Source organism: Falco biarmicus, chromosome 11, assembly GCF_023638135.1.
Source record: "Falco biarmicus isolate bFalBia1 chromosome 11, bFalBia1.pri, whole genome shotgun sequence".
In the NCBI taxonomy this organism is placed as follows: Eukaryota; Metazoa; Chordata; class Aves; order Falconiformes; family Falconidae; genus Falco; species Falco biarmicus.
This window is the reverse complement of record NC_079298.1, coordinates 24,100,839-24,119,828: the sequence shown is the minus strand read 5'-3', so window position 1 is coordinate 24,119,828 and position 18,990 is coordinate 24,100,839. Positions and strand designations below refer to the sequence as shown.

Here is an 18,990-nt window from a genome sequence, read left to right as displayed (position 1 = left end):
ATCCTTTATAAAGTTGGCTAGAATTGTAAATGCAGCAGTTAATTCTGAAGATCATCGTGAAGATCACCCTGTCTGAATTTTGTTCTAACAACTGTCCTCTTGTAAAACCACAAGCCTCATGTGGGTTGACACTGGCCAGAAACAAAACGCCTGGCAGCTGCTTGCTCGCTCCCACCCCAACCCTGGTGTGGGACAGAGGAGAGAATCAGAAGAGCAAAACAAAAAAAAAAACCTTGTGGGTTGAGACAAAGTCAGTTTAGGTGGAGGAATAAGAAATGGGGAGAGATGGGGGGGGCAACAAAACAAGTGATGCAAAAGCAGTCACTTAACACCTCCCACCAGTAGATCAATGCCCAGGAAGTTTCTGAGTGATTGCTAATTTGGAGAGACTGCTCCTCAGTTTTATTGCTGAGCGTGATGTTATACGGTACGGAATATCCCTCTGGTCAGTTTGGGTCAGCTCTGCTGGCTATGTGCCCTCCCAGCATCTTGCCCACCGCAGCCTGCTTGCTGTGGGGCAGAGTGAGAAGCGGAAGGCCCCGGTGCTTGCCATTGGGCAGTAGCTGAAACACCAGTGTGTTATCAACACCGTTTTAGTCACAAACCTAAAACACAGTGTCATGCAGGTTGCTACAGAGGAGACCAAACTCCATCCCAGCCAGACACTGTACACTCAGCATATAGCTGTAGAGTAATTTAACCTGGTCCCCAAATGCCTGTGAGAATGATGTGTATGTATAGAAAATTTATTGTCTGCAAGAAATGAAACATCTTTTAATTCCAGCATACTAATTAACTTCACTCGTATGCAAACAGCAAGGAGATCCTGCATTAAATATTTCGGAGCTAAAATTTTTGTAATATAAAATATTAGACCTGTTACTGACAGAAGGGGAAAATGGGATAACAGATGTGATAACACTGTCCACTGTTAAGAGGATTCCTGTATCAAAAATGACATGGTTTAAGACTGTTTGCATCAATGAAACCATTATGCAAGTTGATTCATGCTGTTATTTTCAGGGGCGTGTCGACTTAGTCTTTAAGAGGAGGTTCTGCAAACTGAGGCGTTTGTAGAGTTGCTTTAATCTTTTTGCAAAAAAAAAAGTGCTTCCAGTGAAAATTTAAATTGCTTCACGATACATAAAGTTATAAATAATAAACTCTATTTCTGATTCTGAATGTTTATGTTCATATTGGGAAAATGTTGAATTTGCTATTTCTATGTTAACACTAAATAGAGCTTATAAGTAAGTTATCACTATTTTCCAGTGCTATTGCCCCATTCAAACACATGACCAATGATGCTCACTCACTAGAAGTCTATTTCTTTTTTAACCTTAATTCCATAGGTTGTGACCTTCTATTTGAGTCCTTAAAGACTGTGGAATGTTTGCTCTGTGAAGCGGTTTCTCCAGAGAAGAAGCAATAATAAACCTGCTATTTTAACTTTCACTGTGCCTATGAGAACTAAAGAGATTAGTTCTGGTTTTTTCCAGATTCAAATAGATACTGTGATCAGTTTGAGACCTGAATATAGTCTCATGTATTGCTGTTGAAGTGCACCTTCATGCTTTTATAGCTGAACTAGAATGCCTTCAAACTGGACCCTAGGTACCAAGAGTTTCACCCAGAAAATAAGATGACAACTAATAAATACCTCAGGGCTTTGTGTTCGGGGTTTTTTTGGGGGGTTGGTGTGGTTTGTTTTTTAAAGGATTCAGTATTAAACAGGAGCTTCTTTCCAATTCTTATTCTTATGTTAAGACAATGACCAGCACTGAATGAGGCAAGTTGCTCATCATACATGGCTTGTAATAATGACATAAAAATTGTATATTATAATGGAAAAAATACGCAAAGGAACTAAATTGAAACTGAATTGAACTCAAACATTTGCAGGGTTGATTTAGCAAACTGTGGTGTCACTTTAATGTACCCTTTATATTTTTTTGAAAAAAGCAGATGCACTTGCAGGGCTAGGTGAAGAGTACAGATGATCAGGAACAGGACAGAAATATCCTGCAGATCAGCTGTGGTCTCAGCTGGGAGGAGGTGCTGTTTGGTGCTGCTACCTTACTAGAGGCTAATTCCAAATAGGTTAAACTACGGGTGCATAATAGAGAAGAGTAACTTGATCGTGCAACCACTTGAAAGTAATATCTGAAATCAGACAGCTAGAGCTTGGACTACCACCAGCGTGGTATAGAAACTTGCACATGAATAGATTCCAGTCTGGCTGACTGGCACTACCCCTGAGGTAGGCTAGTACCTACTCTTCTAATAGTTAAAATATATACCAGACGCTGTCCTGACTTCTGCAGTGGGTAAGTAGGCGTGTAACACTAAATCCCAGGGCTGAGGCATGCATCTGATGTGTACCGTAGACCTAGCTACAAAAGACTGCTGCCTAGCTTCACTAATTGAGAGTTATGTATTCACGGTTTCTACCCTTCTGCCCTTCATCTTCTCATGTCTGTCCCTCACAAGTGTCCCTGAGCGGATTCTTGAAGCCCGAATTAGTGTAAGACAGAAGTTCATGACCTGTGACGTACCTGCCAGCAAGGCGGTGATGCAGTGAGCAGCCAAGTGTGGTAATTCTCACGTGGCACCAGGGGGACATGTAGGCAGCCTGTGATCAGTGTTTAGAGATGGGAAGTGCAGAGTAGCTCTAACGTGGGGAAAGAGTTCTGCTGGGCGGTCTGCTTTAGCATACCTGTGCATGAAGGGTAACCGTGCCCTGTGACCAGCAGCAGGAAAATAGGAGGTAAAAGGCACTGCAGATCACAGTTCTCTGGAAATCCAGCCTCTGCTGTGGGAGGGTTGTTGCTGCCATACTGCAGCACTTTTGGGACTCTGAGGCAATCATGGTGCTTAAGCCCAGATGACTTCTGCCATGACTTGATTATATGCCTGCTTGGGTATGCGCTTTGTGTACTTTCTCACAAAAAAAGTCTTTAAAAAAAGTGTGGCACATAAAAAAATTCACAATATGTGGTAGTTCTTGTGTGGATATGGTGTCTCAAAAGGAATTTAAGACTTAGGCTTTTAGTAAATTTAAAACTTCAACAGGAGAAATGGGAGTATAAGATGTCATTAAAGGAAATAAACCCCACAAACTTCCCCTCCAAGTCTATCGGCTCTATCTATTTCTGTTTTGGGAGAGGAATTGGACATGGAGGCTGTTTTCTGCTTTCCTCTCTCCTTTCTTGGGGACAGGTGGGGAAGGAGAAAGGTACCAGTTTGAAATGTGCTAATGGCAGACCAACATTTTAAACTATTGTAAGTTTATACTGACTGTAAAAACAGTGAGTCGTTTTGTTTTGAAGAGCTGAAGACTTTATTCAGATACTTACTTGCTGAGAAAGTTGGAAGTAAAGTCCTGGTTATGCTTTACATGAAAACCTGTCTGTCCTTGTTATGTTTGTGATGTTTTGACTGCTGATTGCTATAGAGATGATCTTGACTAGCCAAGTCAACAGCAAGAAAAATGCTTGGCTCTGCTATCTCCCTACTTTTTCTTTGAATTCTGTTTGGGGAAAAAATGCTTGACTAAGTAACTGTGATTAATTTATGAAAGAAATAGGGTTTTTTCTATTTAAATAAGTCTGATATATTAAGAACTGCTTTAAAAAAACCTGTATTTTATGTGTGTATTGTCTTTTACAATCATAGTAAATTCAGAAGCAGGGGTAATCAGAGAGGAGGGAACATTGCTGAGATAAATGATGCAAGTATGGAAGATCAAAGGCAAGAGGGAAGGGCTTATGAACTATGAGGTTAACATTTCTGGAATGCTAACTGTATTGCTGCTGAATCTCAGAGGGGTTTGGTTTATTTTTGTTTTAATATAAACAAACTGCTGGGCATACACATGGAACCATAATAATTGCAAACATCTCCTTTAGGACAGCTTAGATTCTGAGGCAGCATTGCATGTACATGTTTTAGTACATTTTCTCTGAATAGTTTCCCAGCCTTGTATTCCCTGCTATTTGTATGTACTTATTACATAAATATAAATGTATATCTATGTAAAAAAATAGTGTTTGCATTGATCCAGGCTTATTAAACACATTGTAATTTCTTGCTCAAACAATGCAAGTATATTAAACCATATCTAGTAAATAAAATGCTGTCAAATAATCTGGTGATTCTGAAGAGATGTCAATCTGGTAATTGCCCACAGTGGCACCTTGTAAGCCTGTCACCAATTTCTATGCAAGTAAAACTCTCATGAGGTCTTCAAGAAACAAGAACAGATCTATATTTTTTTTTTTTTTTTAAAGTATAACCTTCCAGTGAAAATAATGTGTTCTGGAACCCTTTCATACACCCAATGAATTAGTTTTATCACCTCAAACAAAACTTGCCACAGTTTTCATGTAACCTCTGCTCTTAGTTCAAAAGATTGTGTTGGAGTTCATTCCTCTGGGATATATCTTGACAGGTACTGTTGTGTTATGTTGTTACATTTTTGTCTTCTAATGATGTGTGAAACTGCTAAAATTTTCTTAATGGTGAAGAAAAATATATTTAGTGCTTTGTAGTGTTTGCCTTAGTTTTGTTTTAGAAAACAACTATCTTAAAATGTTATATCTAACTACAGCTGTTCTATGGACAGCCTGTATTGAAAAATTCCTTGTTGAAGCGTTTTTCGTTCTTCATGAGTTGGCAGTATCTAAGGGAATTAAAGCCCTAATCCTTTCAGGTGGAGCTCTAAAAAGTCACCTTAAAGAACTGTCATTTAACACTTGTTATTGTTGAACATAGCCAAAGGAATAGACCTAGCTTATTACACATGGTGAGAAAAATGAATATTTTCTTAAATAGATCATTTAGCTTAGTATTGATATTGAAAGGATACTGAGTTGAGAATTTGTGTGTTAAGGTTAACAGAGACATTGCATTGACACTTCAACAAACACTGTAAAACTTGACTTTCTGTATCTCATATGCAAATAAAAACAGTAACTTGTTTTATAGGCTTCTGAAAAGTAAAATCCTGATGCAGTTTTCTTATGGTGCTATGCTATAAGCTGCTAATACAAATTTTCAATTTTGTGTTAAAGCTTTAGTTGGAATTCAAAAATTTAAATATTTCATATAGCAGTATGGCTCATGAGGATTAAAACCTTACATTTCAGAAATGAAACGGTTTTGAATGGATTATTGAGAATGAAAAATTATATATTACTTTCATTTAAATGTTCTGGGAACTTTAAGGTGAGCTTTCACTTTTTGGCTACTTCAGTTACAAAAGCATCTCAAAATTGGAATGACTTGACATAACTACATGAGTAAAAGAAAATTTCTGTAAAATAAAAAAAGAAATATGGTCTTATTACAAAGAACTTCTAGTTAGCAGAATGTCTTTTTTGCAGTTTAAAATAGCATTTCAGGTGAAGTGTAAACTGTTGCAAAGAACTTCACTTTAAAATAAGTAGTAGTCAACAAGTTATAATTGAAGTTCTGTCACTGTTGCATAACTGCTGTAATCTTATCCCACCTACACAACATGGGTGGAATTGTAGTTAGAGAACACTAAAATTAAAAAATTGAGGAGGGGGAAGAAAGGAGAGTTCTTAAAATACTGGGATTCATTTTGTCAAATTTTAATAATAATTGAATGCTTCACTAATTAAATAACTACTTGTGCTTTATATGTTTGCATATACACTGAGAGATGTTGCTGCTGGTCTCAAGATAAAACCTCTTCCAATCAACATCAACCAGCTCTCTTGGGAATACAGTCCTATTTAGACATACTCAGTAGCTTTAACTCTCACTCCTTCCACCTATGGAAGTTTTGGGTGTTAAGACCAGATTGGAATGTACAGTTAGAACTACTGTTAAAGGTGCTGGGTTTTTTAGGTTTTTTTTGGGTGGGTGGGTGGGCAGGGGGCACGTGTGGGGAGAAAGGTAAGAAGCACGCTGTGATAAATACATCAGTTTTCTCCTGGTTTGTTTGTGTGGTGTTTTTTGCTTTTTTTTTGTTTTTTTCAAAATTTGATTCTATGGTTAAAGCTGTCCTAAAATTTGCAACAAGATTTAAGATGATAGTTGACGTTTACAGATTTCTGCAAGTGAAATACAGTTGGCACTACTTAAATAAATAAAATACAGTTCCGCAGTGATTACCCCACAGGTGTCATCAGTACCAAGAGGAGGAAAAGAAAGTAAATTAAACTTGTCAGATTGGAGTTAAAAGCTGACACTGGGTAACAGCAACACTAGTATAAAGGTAGTTTATAAAATACGCAACCTCTAAAAGTAGAAGTGCACTTCAAATATTCAGAAGCAGAATCCAGTATTTTTGTTGATGGCTTCCTCAAAACTGTAATACTACTGTAGAAATCTGTCAGGAAAAGCATGTGTGATAGTGTCTAGAATATAATGAAAGTGTAGCAATTCATGAAAAAAAAAGCAGTAACTGTCCAACTTGCCATTGTTGACAAATCACCAAAGTGATGATTTTATTTGTCTCTGGCTTCGGATAGCTTTGCTGCAGTTTGTTCTTGTTCTTTTCTGGTGCTTGTTGATCTTGTTTTCAATGGAAGTTTTGTCTAAAGGATTCTCACAGAGGCTTCTTTTCTTCTTGAAGAAAAAAGAACTGCGAGTGTTACTAGTTTTGTCTCTGTCTAGCCCTTTTTTTCAGTCTTTTCACTTGTGCAGTCATTTGTGTGGTGGTTTTTTTTTAGTGAGTTCTTGCTGTTGAAGCTTTCTAAAGGTGTCTGTCACACCATTTTTAGGTAGTACAGATTGAAGAGTGGTGTTAAACTTATAAAATGCCTGTGAGATTGATTGCTTCATTTTTTCTTTTGTCTTTTCCACAGAATTATGTGCTAAAGAGATTTAATGTTTAGAAGGGTGTTTTAGTCTGAAAATCTCAATGTCTTTAATCAGTGTTCATAAGTTACTGTTTCAAATATTTAAACTTGGAAGAAAAGTTCCAGGTTTTTATGGAACATTTTGGTTCAGCTGCACTTCACAGGATATTTTCACGAAGCTAACCAAGAGATCTGCCCTGATACAGTGCCTGTTTCCCTGTACTTTTATTTATAATGTAAGAAGATTGTTCATGTTATCAGTAATTTTTTCTTCTTTAAGAATCTCCCTCAGAATTTTTTCTGACTTCTTTTCAGTTTTGGAAAAGTGACTTTTTAAAGTATTTTTAAAGTGTATTCTTCTCTTAGTAAATATGTTGTCATTTTTTTAACAGTATTTCAGTCTATCAAGAAAGAAGATAGTGTACTATACCAGTTTTGACCAGCGGAAACGAGCAAATGCGGCGTTTTTAATAGGTGCATATGCTGTAAGTATTATCACATGGATACTTCTAAAATTCTTTGAGACATCTGCTATGCATAAAGTAGCATCTCAAGGGATGGTCCTTTAGGGAGGTAGGCAGATTGGCATTTGATTCTTCTCTAAGCTCTCTTTGAGAATTGCTATATGAATTTTACGGAAGCCTTGTCTTGGACACTTAACTCCATTTACTACACAGAGAGTGGTTTTGGTAGATCATGTGCTTGTTTCCACAGGAAAATATTTTCTTGAATGTCAAAACTGCAGACCACAAACCTGCCTCTAAACTTTGTTGTGTCAGGATCAATTGCTGCTCATGGCAGTAGTGAGATTCATAGTGGGGAGGAGAAAGCTTTTTCTCACAGCCTTGAAGTTACTAGACCAGAGGCATAGTGATTAATGGATGGATTTCTTTTTGCAGTTAATTTTTATAGCCTACCAAGAATAATGGAAAAATTGAGGTATTTTAGCCTTCTAATATTACAGATAATATGCAATACACAGGGCTATCTTAGTTACACAAACCTAATTTGATATGACATCATGTAAGTTTGGATAGTTCCAAGCAGATACTTGCACAGCTACTTGTGTGTCTTCATAGCAGTGTAGCTCAGACTTCAATTTCGGCTTTCTGCTCTACTGTCTGGAATTGGAGCACACTTGTAGAAAAAAGTGTCTTTGCAATAGCTTGTTTTACACTGATGAATGTTGGAAATAACAAGCTGCTGGTCCTGAGCTGACATCCACATGGTCAGCTGAGTTCTGGAAGTCTGTTAAGTCAGGCTTTATACTGTGTGAAACCTGGTGTATTTCTTTCAGGTTTGAGCTCAGGCTGAAAGCAGGCTCAATAAATGAAGATGATGAAATAATTTAGGTTACAGGTTCTTGTAATGAAACAAAATGTTTTACTACAAGTATGAGGGTGCTGTGTAAATGTTCTTGAGAAAGAAGGTCTATTTGAATTTAAAGATGGAAAAAATACTTGGGATAAATTCAAATGTTAAAAATCTTTGGGTTATATTTTTAACCCTTGGGAGTAGACCTGATGGAACAACTCCATGGAAGGAATAGTAAGAACAAATGAGTTAGAATGTTCTAAATTTGTTAATGGTTTTGACCATACAAGGTTATATTTAATAATGCCAGAATTAATTTCCAATTCTGTGGCTTATGTTCTGTTTAAGGAGCCTCCAAATTTGATAGGCTATCTTTCTAAGCTTTACTGTCCCTTCAGTTCCAGAATGTGTCCAAGCTGTAGTACCTTCAGTAATGATTCCCACACTAAGTCTGTGAAGAAACTTCAGTCATTCCATTTAGACTGCTTTTTGTTTTCTGCTTGCACCATATCTCTGGTTCTCTGTCTAAAAAGATTAACTTCATGCTCTCAAGTTGGTCTAATTAAGCCTGTAGCTAGAGAACACTCATTTAGCACATACGTAGATTACAGCACCTAATTGCTTTCACTGGATTGCCCGTGTCTGATCTTGCCCTCATCTTCCAGTATATCCTAGAATCCTTGGAAAGGGTAGGATGTTGGCATTTTGAAGGGGATGAGATGATCAAAAAATGGTTTGGGTTGGAAGGGTTCCAACCCCCCTGCCATGGGCAGGGACACCTTCCACTAGACCAGGTTGCTCAAAGCCCATCCAGCCTGGCCTTGAGCGCTGCCAGGGATGGGACATCACAGCTTCTCTGGGCAACTGTGCCAGTGTCTCACTGCCCTCACAGTAAAGAATTTCTTCTTAATAGCTAACCTAAGTCCTACCCTCTTTCAACTTAGGAACATCGCCCCTTGTCCTGTTGCTACAGGCCTTACTAAAAAGTCTGTCCCCATTATCTTTTTAGTCATATAACAAGGACCAGACAAGGGGAATATCTAAACTAAGTGGTTTTCTGTGGGTAAGGGGTTAAAAGGCCCTTATCAGTATTAGCTAGACCCAAGGAGAGAGCACTACTGTCCATGAAGAGAACTTTTCGCAAAGCAAGTTTGTAGGGACAGAAAAGTAAGGAGGTATGTAAGGTGCAAGACGGAACTCCAAGCAGAGGACTGATCAGCTGAGTAAGGCTATGGCATAGTTGCAGCATTTAAGACTTAAACATGGGAACAGCCTAGTATATTTGGTGGTCTTTATGTGAAGGAGCTGCTCAGTAGGTAAAGCAAAGGATATGGGCATGCAGCGGCAGGAGTGGGGAGGAAGCAGAAATCTCTGAGTGAACTCGAGAGGGGGAGCACACAGTTTGTGTACAGTGGCATGTCTGTGTATGTACTCCATGAGGGATATCAGGTGGCACATCACATAAGGAGTTGGTAGCTTATGCATACAATACGGTAAATTAGTGTGCTACAACTGCATGCATGTTTAACCCTTGCCTAGCCTGTTTTAAGCTGCTTACAGCTCTTAACTGCTAGCATATGCAAGTGACCTACATCTGCATTTGATACTGTTACTCCTCTGTCAGACTAGTAGATGTTTTAATTATCCTCTGATTAATGAGAAGATTATGTAGCAAGAATAATTCTTCACTAATACAGTGTTACTAGTATGAAAAAGTATTCACTCTATTGTTGAAAGTGTCTTAAGTTCCTTTGCAATTCCTGTCAGTTTAGTACAACATTGGAAAACAGTTTGTACAAAGGTGTCCAATATGTTAAGTGTGTTATCCCAGAATTTTTTCTGTAGATGTGTATGCCTAAACTTGCAAGTGTTATGGGAGTTCATTCACCTTCCTCTATAATGATTGATAGTAATGCTGATAAATAAATAAAATGATTACTTATTTATTATCTTTATTTATGTTATTTATGATCTACCTAATAGTCTGATTTTTGTTTCTTAACTGCAGAAACATAGTTTTTGTAATCCAGGCATATTCATTTCGCCCTCAAGAAATATTTGCATTTTTGGAGTGGTTTACCTATGTTCAGTTGGATGCAGTAGATGTACACTCTTAGGTTATGTGATAGGGCTGTTCCTGACCTGAAGGAATCTAATCATATTCTTCAGTAAAACAACTGTTTTTAATGGGCAGTTTGATCTATCACAATTTGAATATCCAAATTGTGACAGAAATACATGTACTCTTTGATTTAAGGTCTTCTAGATGTTATGTCTTAAGTTATACAGGCTTTTTTCGACGAGAAAGTCCTATAACTATGAACTCTACCAATGAGTGAAAGTTAATTGAGAAGGCTTGTTTTATTTGTTCTGGTGTTAAAATATTAAGTGTAAAATGAAACGTGGAAAAGAGTGGATCAGGTTCTAGGAGTGGGTTTCCAGTGATGATTATACAACTTAAATTGTTCCATTAAACAGCTTCTTAGACACGTTGTATGGAAATACTCTATAGCTATTAAACTATTCTATTAATAGTCATAAGTTTAAGTGAAAGTTAAGTCTTTAAAACTTCATTGGCAATAGCCTCTTTGTAAATCACGTCTTGGGAAGATGCGTTTTCTAAGTATCAGTTTTTCCAATGGACTTTCAATACTTTTGGACTAATCATGTCCAGTTGCTCAATTGCTGTCTGGGCTGTGAAGAATTTTGCAAAGGTAATGTCTGTCATAAAATTGAGATTAAGAAGGCAAAAATATCTGAAATGTTACAAGAACAGAAGAACATGTAGACTTCTCTAATCTTACAGAGAACTTCAGCATTCCTCCTGACTGGCTGAAACTACAGACTGTTCAGTGATGTTAAGCAGGGTGCTGCTAGATATTGCAAAGTTGTACTAGGAGCCACAGAGAGTATCTGGAAGAATATCTAGAACTGCTTTGCTTTTCCCTTCATCTGTTTGGAGACTTATTTTACTTGGTGGGATTTTTTTTATGTAGTCTTCCACAATAGTGTTTTGATGGTTTTGGTTTGTTTGTTTGGGGTTTTTTTTTTGTTTGGTTTTGTGTGTGCTAAAAAAGTAGTCTTTAGTTTTGGTATGCATGAAAGTACTTGCAAGACTAAACTGTTTTAAAACAATTTTAAAGTAGCCTGGTTTGACTCAATTTGTCCCTAGTAGTTTCTGGAGGAAGGAGGGATGAGAGGGAGTAGGTTTAACCAGATTGTACTGAGGTGATTACATGAAGTCCCCACTTGTCATCTAAGAATGAATTATTGGAGAAATTGTGAAGGACAGTGCATTTTTTCCTGTCTGATAACATATGGATGAACTGGGGGCTGGGTGTCTCTTTCCATATTCTTAAGGTATTTGTTGTTTCTTTTCTGGTTGGAAACAAAGGAATCCCTGCCTGGTTGTGCAGTCTGCGATCTGTAAGGTTTGGGTTCCCTGGAGGAAAAGAGCAGGAGGAATACTAGTCAGTTTGTACCAGTGACTGCTTTCGTTCTTCTAGAGAAATGGGGCAGGAGGAAAACAGAACATATATGTATGACAATTGTTTCTCCTGGTAAACCCAGAGCTTTAATTCTGTCCTTGTAGAAGAAATGTAGTAATTTTCTCTTATAGTTCTTCAAAGATCAAAACTTGATCAGTGGACCAAAATCTGACTTTTGAGCAGTCCTGGGAAATATAATACTCTCATACTGTGACAAACTCTGAAAAGAGATCTAGTGAGCTCTTCTTCCTTTTCCTTGTAGATAGCAGATGGACTGGTCATATTTCTTTCTCACAATTACTTTACGTGTGTATTTTAGTAGTAATAGCTGTTCTTAGACTTATATAATGCCAATAAGGGAGAAAAAGCTGTTGAGTTCTTAAGTTCGTAATTTTATCATAGCAAATGACTGGGTAATAGCAAACTGCTGCATTCAGTCATTTGCTTGGTGGAGAGTTTTCACCTAATTTAAAAATTAGACTTCTTAGCTCTACCTGAAGCTTGAAGGGTTCATTCTCTTGTAATCTAAGTATATCACACTACTGCTCAAATCATCAGTTCCTCCCTTGGAGGGTCAGCAAGTACAAAGGCTTTTCAGTTACTGCAGCGTATACAGCCTCTTTGCTGGTTCAATCAACACCTTTCTTCAGATTGGGTTAGATTGGCTTCACAGAATTCTTGTGATAACTTAGCAATACTAGAGTGGCTTTGTTCCATATAATCCCTGTTTGAAAATGTCAGGTGCAGGCGGGAACAAGATGAAACCAAATTGTATTGGAAATACTGTGGATGAGTGTTAAGGTGGACTTACAAAATACTAATTCCCTTTTTGTTCTGTAAACTTTTTAGGACATACGGTACAGATTTTCTTGGCAGTGTGTGTGTGGCCAGTATTGATACGTATGTCAGCATAATGTCCCAACTGTGGAGAGCGTTGTCTTTCAACCACACTATTAGAAGAAACATACTTGAAAATTTTCAATGTTTGCTGAATTTCTTTTTTTTACAGGTAGCAGTGCCACATGGTAAGAGTTATAGCAGTGACAGTGGGGAAAGGGAGCAGAACCTTGTCCCTTATACAGCAGCTCTTGTAAGAGAATAGTTACTATCTGGAAAGTGGTTTTTTTTCTCAAAAAAAGGTTTTACTCACCTTACTACTTAGATAGAGGTTCAGTTTATATGAACTATGCACAACAAGCTCTGTGTTGTGGTTTTTTATTTGTATATATTGCAGAATGAAAGCACTTTGAAAATTAATCATATTAGATTGAAAAATGAATCTAAGTTTCAGTTGCGGAGTTTTCATTGATAAAGATGAGTCAGAAATGGTCTCCTCGGGTTTTCTTACTGGTTATCACTACTTTTTAAGTACTGAAGACATGTACTGTAGTGTTTCCTTCTCCATAACATCCATAATAATGCAATAACTTCCTCCTTCAGTTATTGCATTATTCCTGATGTCTCTGATGCTTCTGTTTTTTTCAGGCACTCTGTTCAGTGCTTCTTTCCCTCTCTTCCTTAATTTTGTGTTCCTAATGTCTTTTTCCTGTTTCCATCTTGGTATCTATGAGCTTTGTAGACAGACAACTAGCAGTGTTTGGTTCAAAATGTTATGGATACGTGTCTGAGCAGAGACAGCTTTGAAGTACCATTACTTCTGTGAAATAAAAACTGTATTATCGGGAAAATGTTCATTTAGTACAAATTTGCCCCTGCTTCAGATTTCTGACTCCCTAATTGTGTAAGAGGGAAACTAATCTTTTCCTGAAGTCTCTGAACTACAATCTTAAGGATGTTTTGACTACAAGTAGGAATTTGGGCTTTAAATGTAAGCTAATCAAAGTGATGATTGACATTATTGATGTGAATAAAATCAGTATTTTTCTATGAAATACACTCCCCCCAGAAATCTGTTGGACAGGATGTGTTGTTCTTAAATGCAAAACCTTTGTGGTGAGAGGGACTATAAAGGAAATACAAAGGAGACTTATTTCACAAACTAAAAATCTTTTACACTAACTGTGAAAGCAGAATAGCATTGCTGTGCTGTAGGGGTTCAAAGCCTGAAATTGGTGCCATTAGTTAGCGGTCATTGCTGTAGATAGACTATACAGCTTAAAAATAAGAAAAAATGGACCCCTCTACTTCATGAATTAAGTAAATGCATTTATCCATTAAGTAAATTTCTCAATCTGTTCCAATACTAATAATCACTGGTTTTATCCAACAACAAAGAATTCAATATTTCAGTTAGAAACAACTGCTCTGGTAACACAGAATAAATGGAATGGCTTCCCTGCAGAAACTGTGGTCTGTTTTTAGGGTGGAAATGATGTGTTGCTTTCAGAGATTGAGGAGCTAGGGGAAATACGGAAGTTTGAGCTTGTACAGGGGCGTTAATTATAAGGAACATGTAATTTGGGCACTTTTGCTAAATGAAACAGCAGTAATGCCATTGCTGTAGTAAGGAGACTTAATATTTGAAGATCAGTGGGAGTTGTTGCTCTTTTTGGGTGCTGATTATACTGATCCATGCTATCGTTGTGACCACGATGAGCGGAACACCAACATTGGAGACTGAGAGAAATGTAACTCCGTGTCAGGCAATTGATCTTTTGAAAGCAAATCAGTTGGGAGGGTTTTGATCGAAAATTAGATCAGTTGTTCAAAGCAGAGAAATAGGTAGTAGTTAAAAAACAGATGATTCTGGACCCTCTTTTCGTTGCATTATGGCAAAGAGTTTTTCAGACTGTTTTACTTCAGTAATTTTTGGGGTTTTTTTTTATTATTATCTGTCTGCCGTGTACATGCTTGAGGAGGAAATGCAAGAAAATCTCCTTAACATGTTGACATCTTACAGAATACTGAGAGTTCCATCAACTTGAGATATGACTTTAGACATAGAGCAAATTGCAAACATTTTGGAGTGACTACCATTTACCTATATTCTAATGTCCTCAAGGTCAAAAGCTGAATAAAACTTTTAGATCAGGAACTAATCTATGTCTTAGTTAAGAAAATAGTTGTTAGAATAGTTTATTTTCAACAGTTAAATGCGTGTAGATCTAAAAAGTATCTGTATAAGTGCTGGTTATAAGATGAATTGGGGGAAATGACTAGGAAAGTTGTGTGACTTTGTTTACAAAACATTTTGTGCATGTGAAATGTGCCACTCTAAACTGGAAAAAATCTTTTTTTGTAAATAATGTGCTTGCTTAATATATATTCAAAATGAAATTTATTTTAGGACCAATTCTACTGTACAAGTAGACATTGGAATGCAACAAGATGTGGTTGTATTCAAATTTTTTGCTTATGTTAATGCAGCTGATAGTGTTCAATGATAGCAGAATGAACCTTAGCTTAGGGTATTGCATTAATTGTATGTTGGTCTTGTAGTAACAGGTTCAGCTTGTTGAATTGGGTATTTTTGTTAATTAGTAGTTTGATATTGACAATTAAGAATCAAAAGATACTTGTGCTGGAAAGTCTTCCGTTGAGCTATGATAAAGAAATGTTTCCTTTGTCAGCTGCTGTGATAATATTTTGACTCAGCTGAAGTTGGTCAGAGAACTAGTATAGACACCTATTTTTCATCTTAGTATGATGTTGAGTTTGTCTTAAAAGTCTCCCAGTTGCAGCAATATGTGGGGTTTTTTTATTATTGTAATTTTTTTTAAAAGGAGGGGAATGACACAGAAGAAATCCCAGTTTCTGTTGATTTCTAAGTCTTTTACTTTTGTAGGTCTGTCTTTTCTGACCTGTAAATGTTATAAGAGTTGGTCATGAAGGAGTATGGTATACATTCTTAGCAGTTAAGTGAGCTGGGGGGAAGCTTACGTTTGGTTAACGGCTTTCAGACTAAGGGCTGATTTTTATTTTATTTTTTTCCTCTCCCCAATCCTGTTCAGGTAATATACTTGAAGAAAACACCAGAAGAAGCTCACAGAACACTTCTGTCTGGATCTAATCCACCATATCTTCCATTTAGGTATGTGAACATGAGAATTGGGCCTAACTTTTGTGTTTGGGAATTTGCTAAATAAAAATTTTTCAGATGGCCTTCCCAGAAAAGGGTTTCATGTCTGATACAGATGCTGTATAGAAATGACTGATCTCCAGAAAAAGTATATTTTACTTCTGGTGGAATTACTCAGTGTTGGAATAATAAAGCCATTTAGATTGAGTTAAGTTTTAAGTAATGACTCCTGATCTTGCAGGCTGTCAGGTTTTGAAAATAGTTCTTAGCATGTTTGTGATGTAGGAATTAAAACTTTTCTTCATAGTATATCATGTTTTACTGTTTGGAAGTCAATCTTTTAAATTACCTACTACCTAACCAGCTAGATTTACATGAATGCTGTTATCTTTTCCCTATTTACAGAACAAGTGCTGATGTTCAAGTTATTCAGTTGCTTTGCCTTTCTGTTTTCAATGAATCATAGATAATTCCTATCAGTCTGTCTATTCTCTGTACTAAGTTTATATTGAAAAGGATCTGAGGAGTTTTAGCTATCACACATCTAATAAAGAGATTTCCAAATTCTTTTCATGGTGTGGACCATGAAATGTCCTTGTGCTTTATAAGTGAAAATACCGTATGTCTTAAGCAAATGCTGGCGATAAAAGGCAACTGCAAGAAGGTCAATATCTTTTTTTTTTTTTTTTAGTGGAGTCAGCATTTACAAGTAGTATTCACTGTGAGCCAATGCATTTGTAAAATGTAGACTTGCCTTGTCTGTATCAAATTCATCTGATTCTACAGCCACTCAGCAAAGGAAGATCAGATTGTCTGTCATCTCATAGCTTGTACATGAGCCAGATACAATATAAACTGTTGGGGTGGTAGATTTGTATGTAAAGAACAGTTTGGCTATGAAATCTTAAACCATCAAACACCTTTTTTAGAAAAGGGTATCAAATCAGTGATAGCTTTTATTGGCAGAGAGTTTATACATTGACCTGGTCGTAGCTCTCCAAAGCCCAAGAAGTTTGCTGAGCTATTGATACCCATATTTTTTCAGTTAATTATAAAAAATACTTGGTACAATGCATAAAAAAAATCAGTTATTATAAACACATTGGTGTTATTTAAAATCTCCAAATTCTATATAAAATACAGGAACTGATGATCTAACTTAAACAAAGAGTAAAGTATAGTTTTCTCCACCTTTTACATTCTTTGGTTCCCAGTCTTCTCTGTTTGAAATGGTTACATTGGTCCTTTGCATTTACAGAAGGTTCAGCTATTGGGAAACTGCTGCAAGAAGTTCTGTGAAGCAAACTCTAGTACTCTGAGCACAGAAACTGTGTCAGTACCTTCATCTGTCGCCTTATCGTTCTGGGGAAGCAACAAGTGAAATATTTCTCTTTCTTCTGGGGATTACTATGTAACATTTTAGTGGAGTCTAAAAAAACCTGCTTTTCTTTTTCGTATCAAATCAAATTCAATTTTTGCAGGAGTATTTCTTTCACATAAAAGCTTTTAATACTAAAGTGACTTTGTTTCAGGATCTTAAGCTTAGTTTATTCAAAACTTGCTTAAAAAGCAAAACTCTTAGCAGTGGAGGGTGTATGTTACCTGGTAACAGCTGTATCTTGTTCACCCATTGAAGAAACCTACTGTTTGGGCTTATAGTGAATTCCGATGTCTTTTGGTTCATTTCTCCCTTGCCAAAGTAAAGATTAAGGTGTGCAGAAAAGAGGTTCTGACACAGTGAAGAGCCTTGGTTGTCAGATGCCAAAACGGAGACAGAAAACTTGGCAGGAAGAGTGTGTTTCCAGAACAGTATTATATGACACTGTTTGCTCAAACCAAAGGCCTTTGCCTTGCAGCCAGTTCCTTATCATGATGGCAGTAGTCATAGTAATAAAAATTGGTAGGAAGTAGTGAAAATTATTGGCTCTGTGGTTTCTTTTGAGGCTGACAAGAACCACAGTAACAAATTTTAATGACAAGAAACAATTTCATGTTAAGTAATTACTCAAAGCAAATCATTGTGAGGTTAAATTCATAAAGTTCTATTCCAAAATAGAATAGTTAGCTACTCTGAAATCAGCAAAGGAGGGGGTCAAAAAGTACACAAAACTGCAAGGTTTTCTGAAGATAACTTTATATTGTATACAAAGAGCATTTCATGTTTCCCCGGGGTGGGGGCTGAGAATACTAACTGAAAACATTGAAGAAGGCAATGTCTGGCAAAGGGACTACTTTTTTGTAGTCTGGGTTGTCAGAATGATTACAAAAGTGTGATCGCTTCATTCTGTTTGTCAGCTTCAGGAGAAGAGGGCAATAAATGTATAGAGTAGGCAGTTTTCTTAAAAAAATTCCTCTGCAGTCTGTCTGTGTTTTAAGACCTGGGAGAAAAATGATTGGCTGAAACTGAAGATTTTTTTGGAGTTTGCGGTGGTCTTTTGTGGTGTGGATAGGTTTTAGTATATTTTGGGGGGGTTTTTTGGTTGTGTGGTTTTTTTTTTTAACACAAAGCTTTGACTATTTTAGGGGATGGGAGGGAGGCAATCTTCTTGAGTGGAGTCTTGCTGTTCCTAGAAGAAACACAGTACTATGAGCTTTAGCTGGAAAAATTAAGCATCCTGATTTCTTGAGCATTCTTTATTATATGGTGTGGGGCTAGAAAGCACTTCAGTTTCTTTTGGAGCTGCTTTGGACTAGGTCAGGTCTTGGCAGTGGATTAGAGCCTAAGCACATTCTGTTACCTGCCGTGCAGTTTGTCCTGCGGGGAAAGGCAGCTGTATAATCTAGCTGTACAGGAGGCGAGACACAGAAGTAAGGAAATAAACTGAAGGTTTCTGACAAGATAGGAGGCTAGGTAAGGAATGGAGAGTCTGATAGAGGAGGGGATATTTGGGAGCTGAATTCATAAGAAGAGGCTGGAATAGTTATGTAAAAAGCTTAAGAATTACCAGGGCTGAGAGAAGGGCAAGTAGGTCTGATGAAGGGCCTGCAGTGGGACAATCTAGATTAGCTTGGAGTGGGGAAGAAATAATTTATTCCTCCTTCCCTGGTTTTCCAAGTCATTTGAGATTTTCTCCTCCTGTCCATTCTAAGACTTTTGAGATCTTTGGTGCAAAATACAGCAGGAGCAGAGTCTCAAGCAAACAAACCTGTGCTGGAAGCAGTAGCACACTGCCTTAGGTAGTATTTCTGCTTGGCATTAAGCTATTCTTTGAAGAAACAAGTTGGTGCTGAGAAAGTTCGCACTCCTTCCACTTCTTTAATGACATGAAAAGGACTAAAATGACTCTTATGTACAATGAAAAACATAAGCCAAATGTCTTACCTCTTCCCTTCTATTCTAAAGGTCTGGGAAGGAAATAGTTTGAGGTATTAATCATTG

The 18,990-nt window shown here is 37.1% G+C and overlaps 1 protein-coding gene across 4 annotated transcripts in view; it reads left to right on the top strand.

Moving 5' to 3' along the window:
- Positions 1 to 18,990, top strand: part of CDC14A (cell division cycle 14A) — a 67,072-nt gene that overhangs the window by 14,382 nt on the left and 33,700 nt on the right. For all 4 annotated transcript variants that reach the window (XM_056355313.1, XM_056355314.1, XM_056355312.1 and 1 more), the window contains exons 4-5: positions 7,223 to 7,315; positions 15,544 to 15,623. In XM_056355313.1, coding sequence (XP_056211288.1) covers positions 7,223 to 7,315; positions 15,544 to 15,623 — 173 coding nt within the window. The remainder of the gene's footprint in view (positions 1 to 7,222; positions 7,316 to 15,543; positions 15,624 to 18,990) is intronic.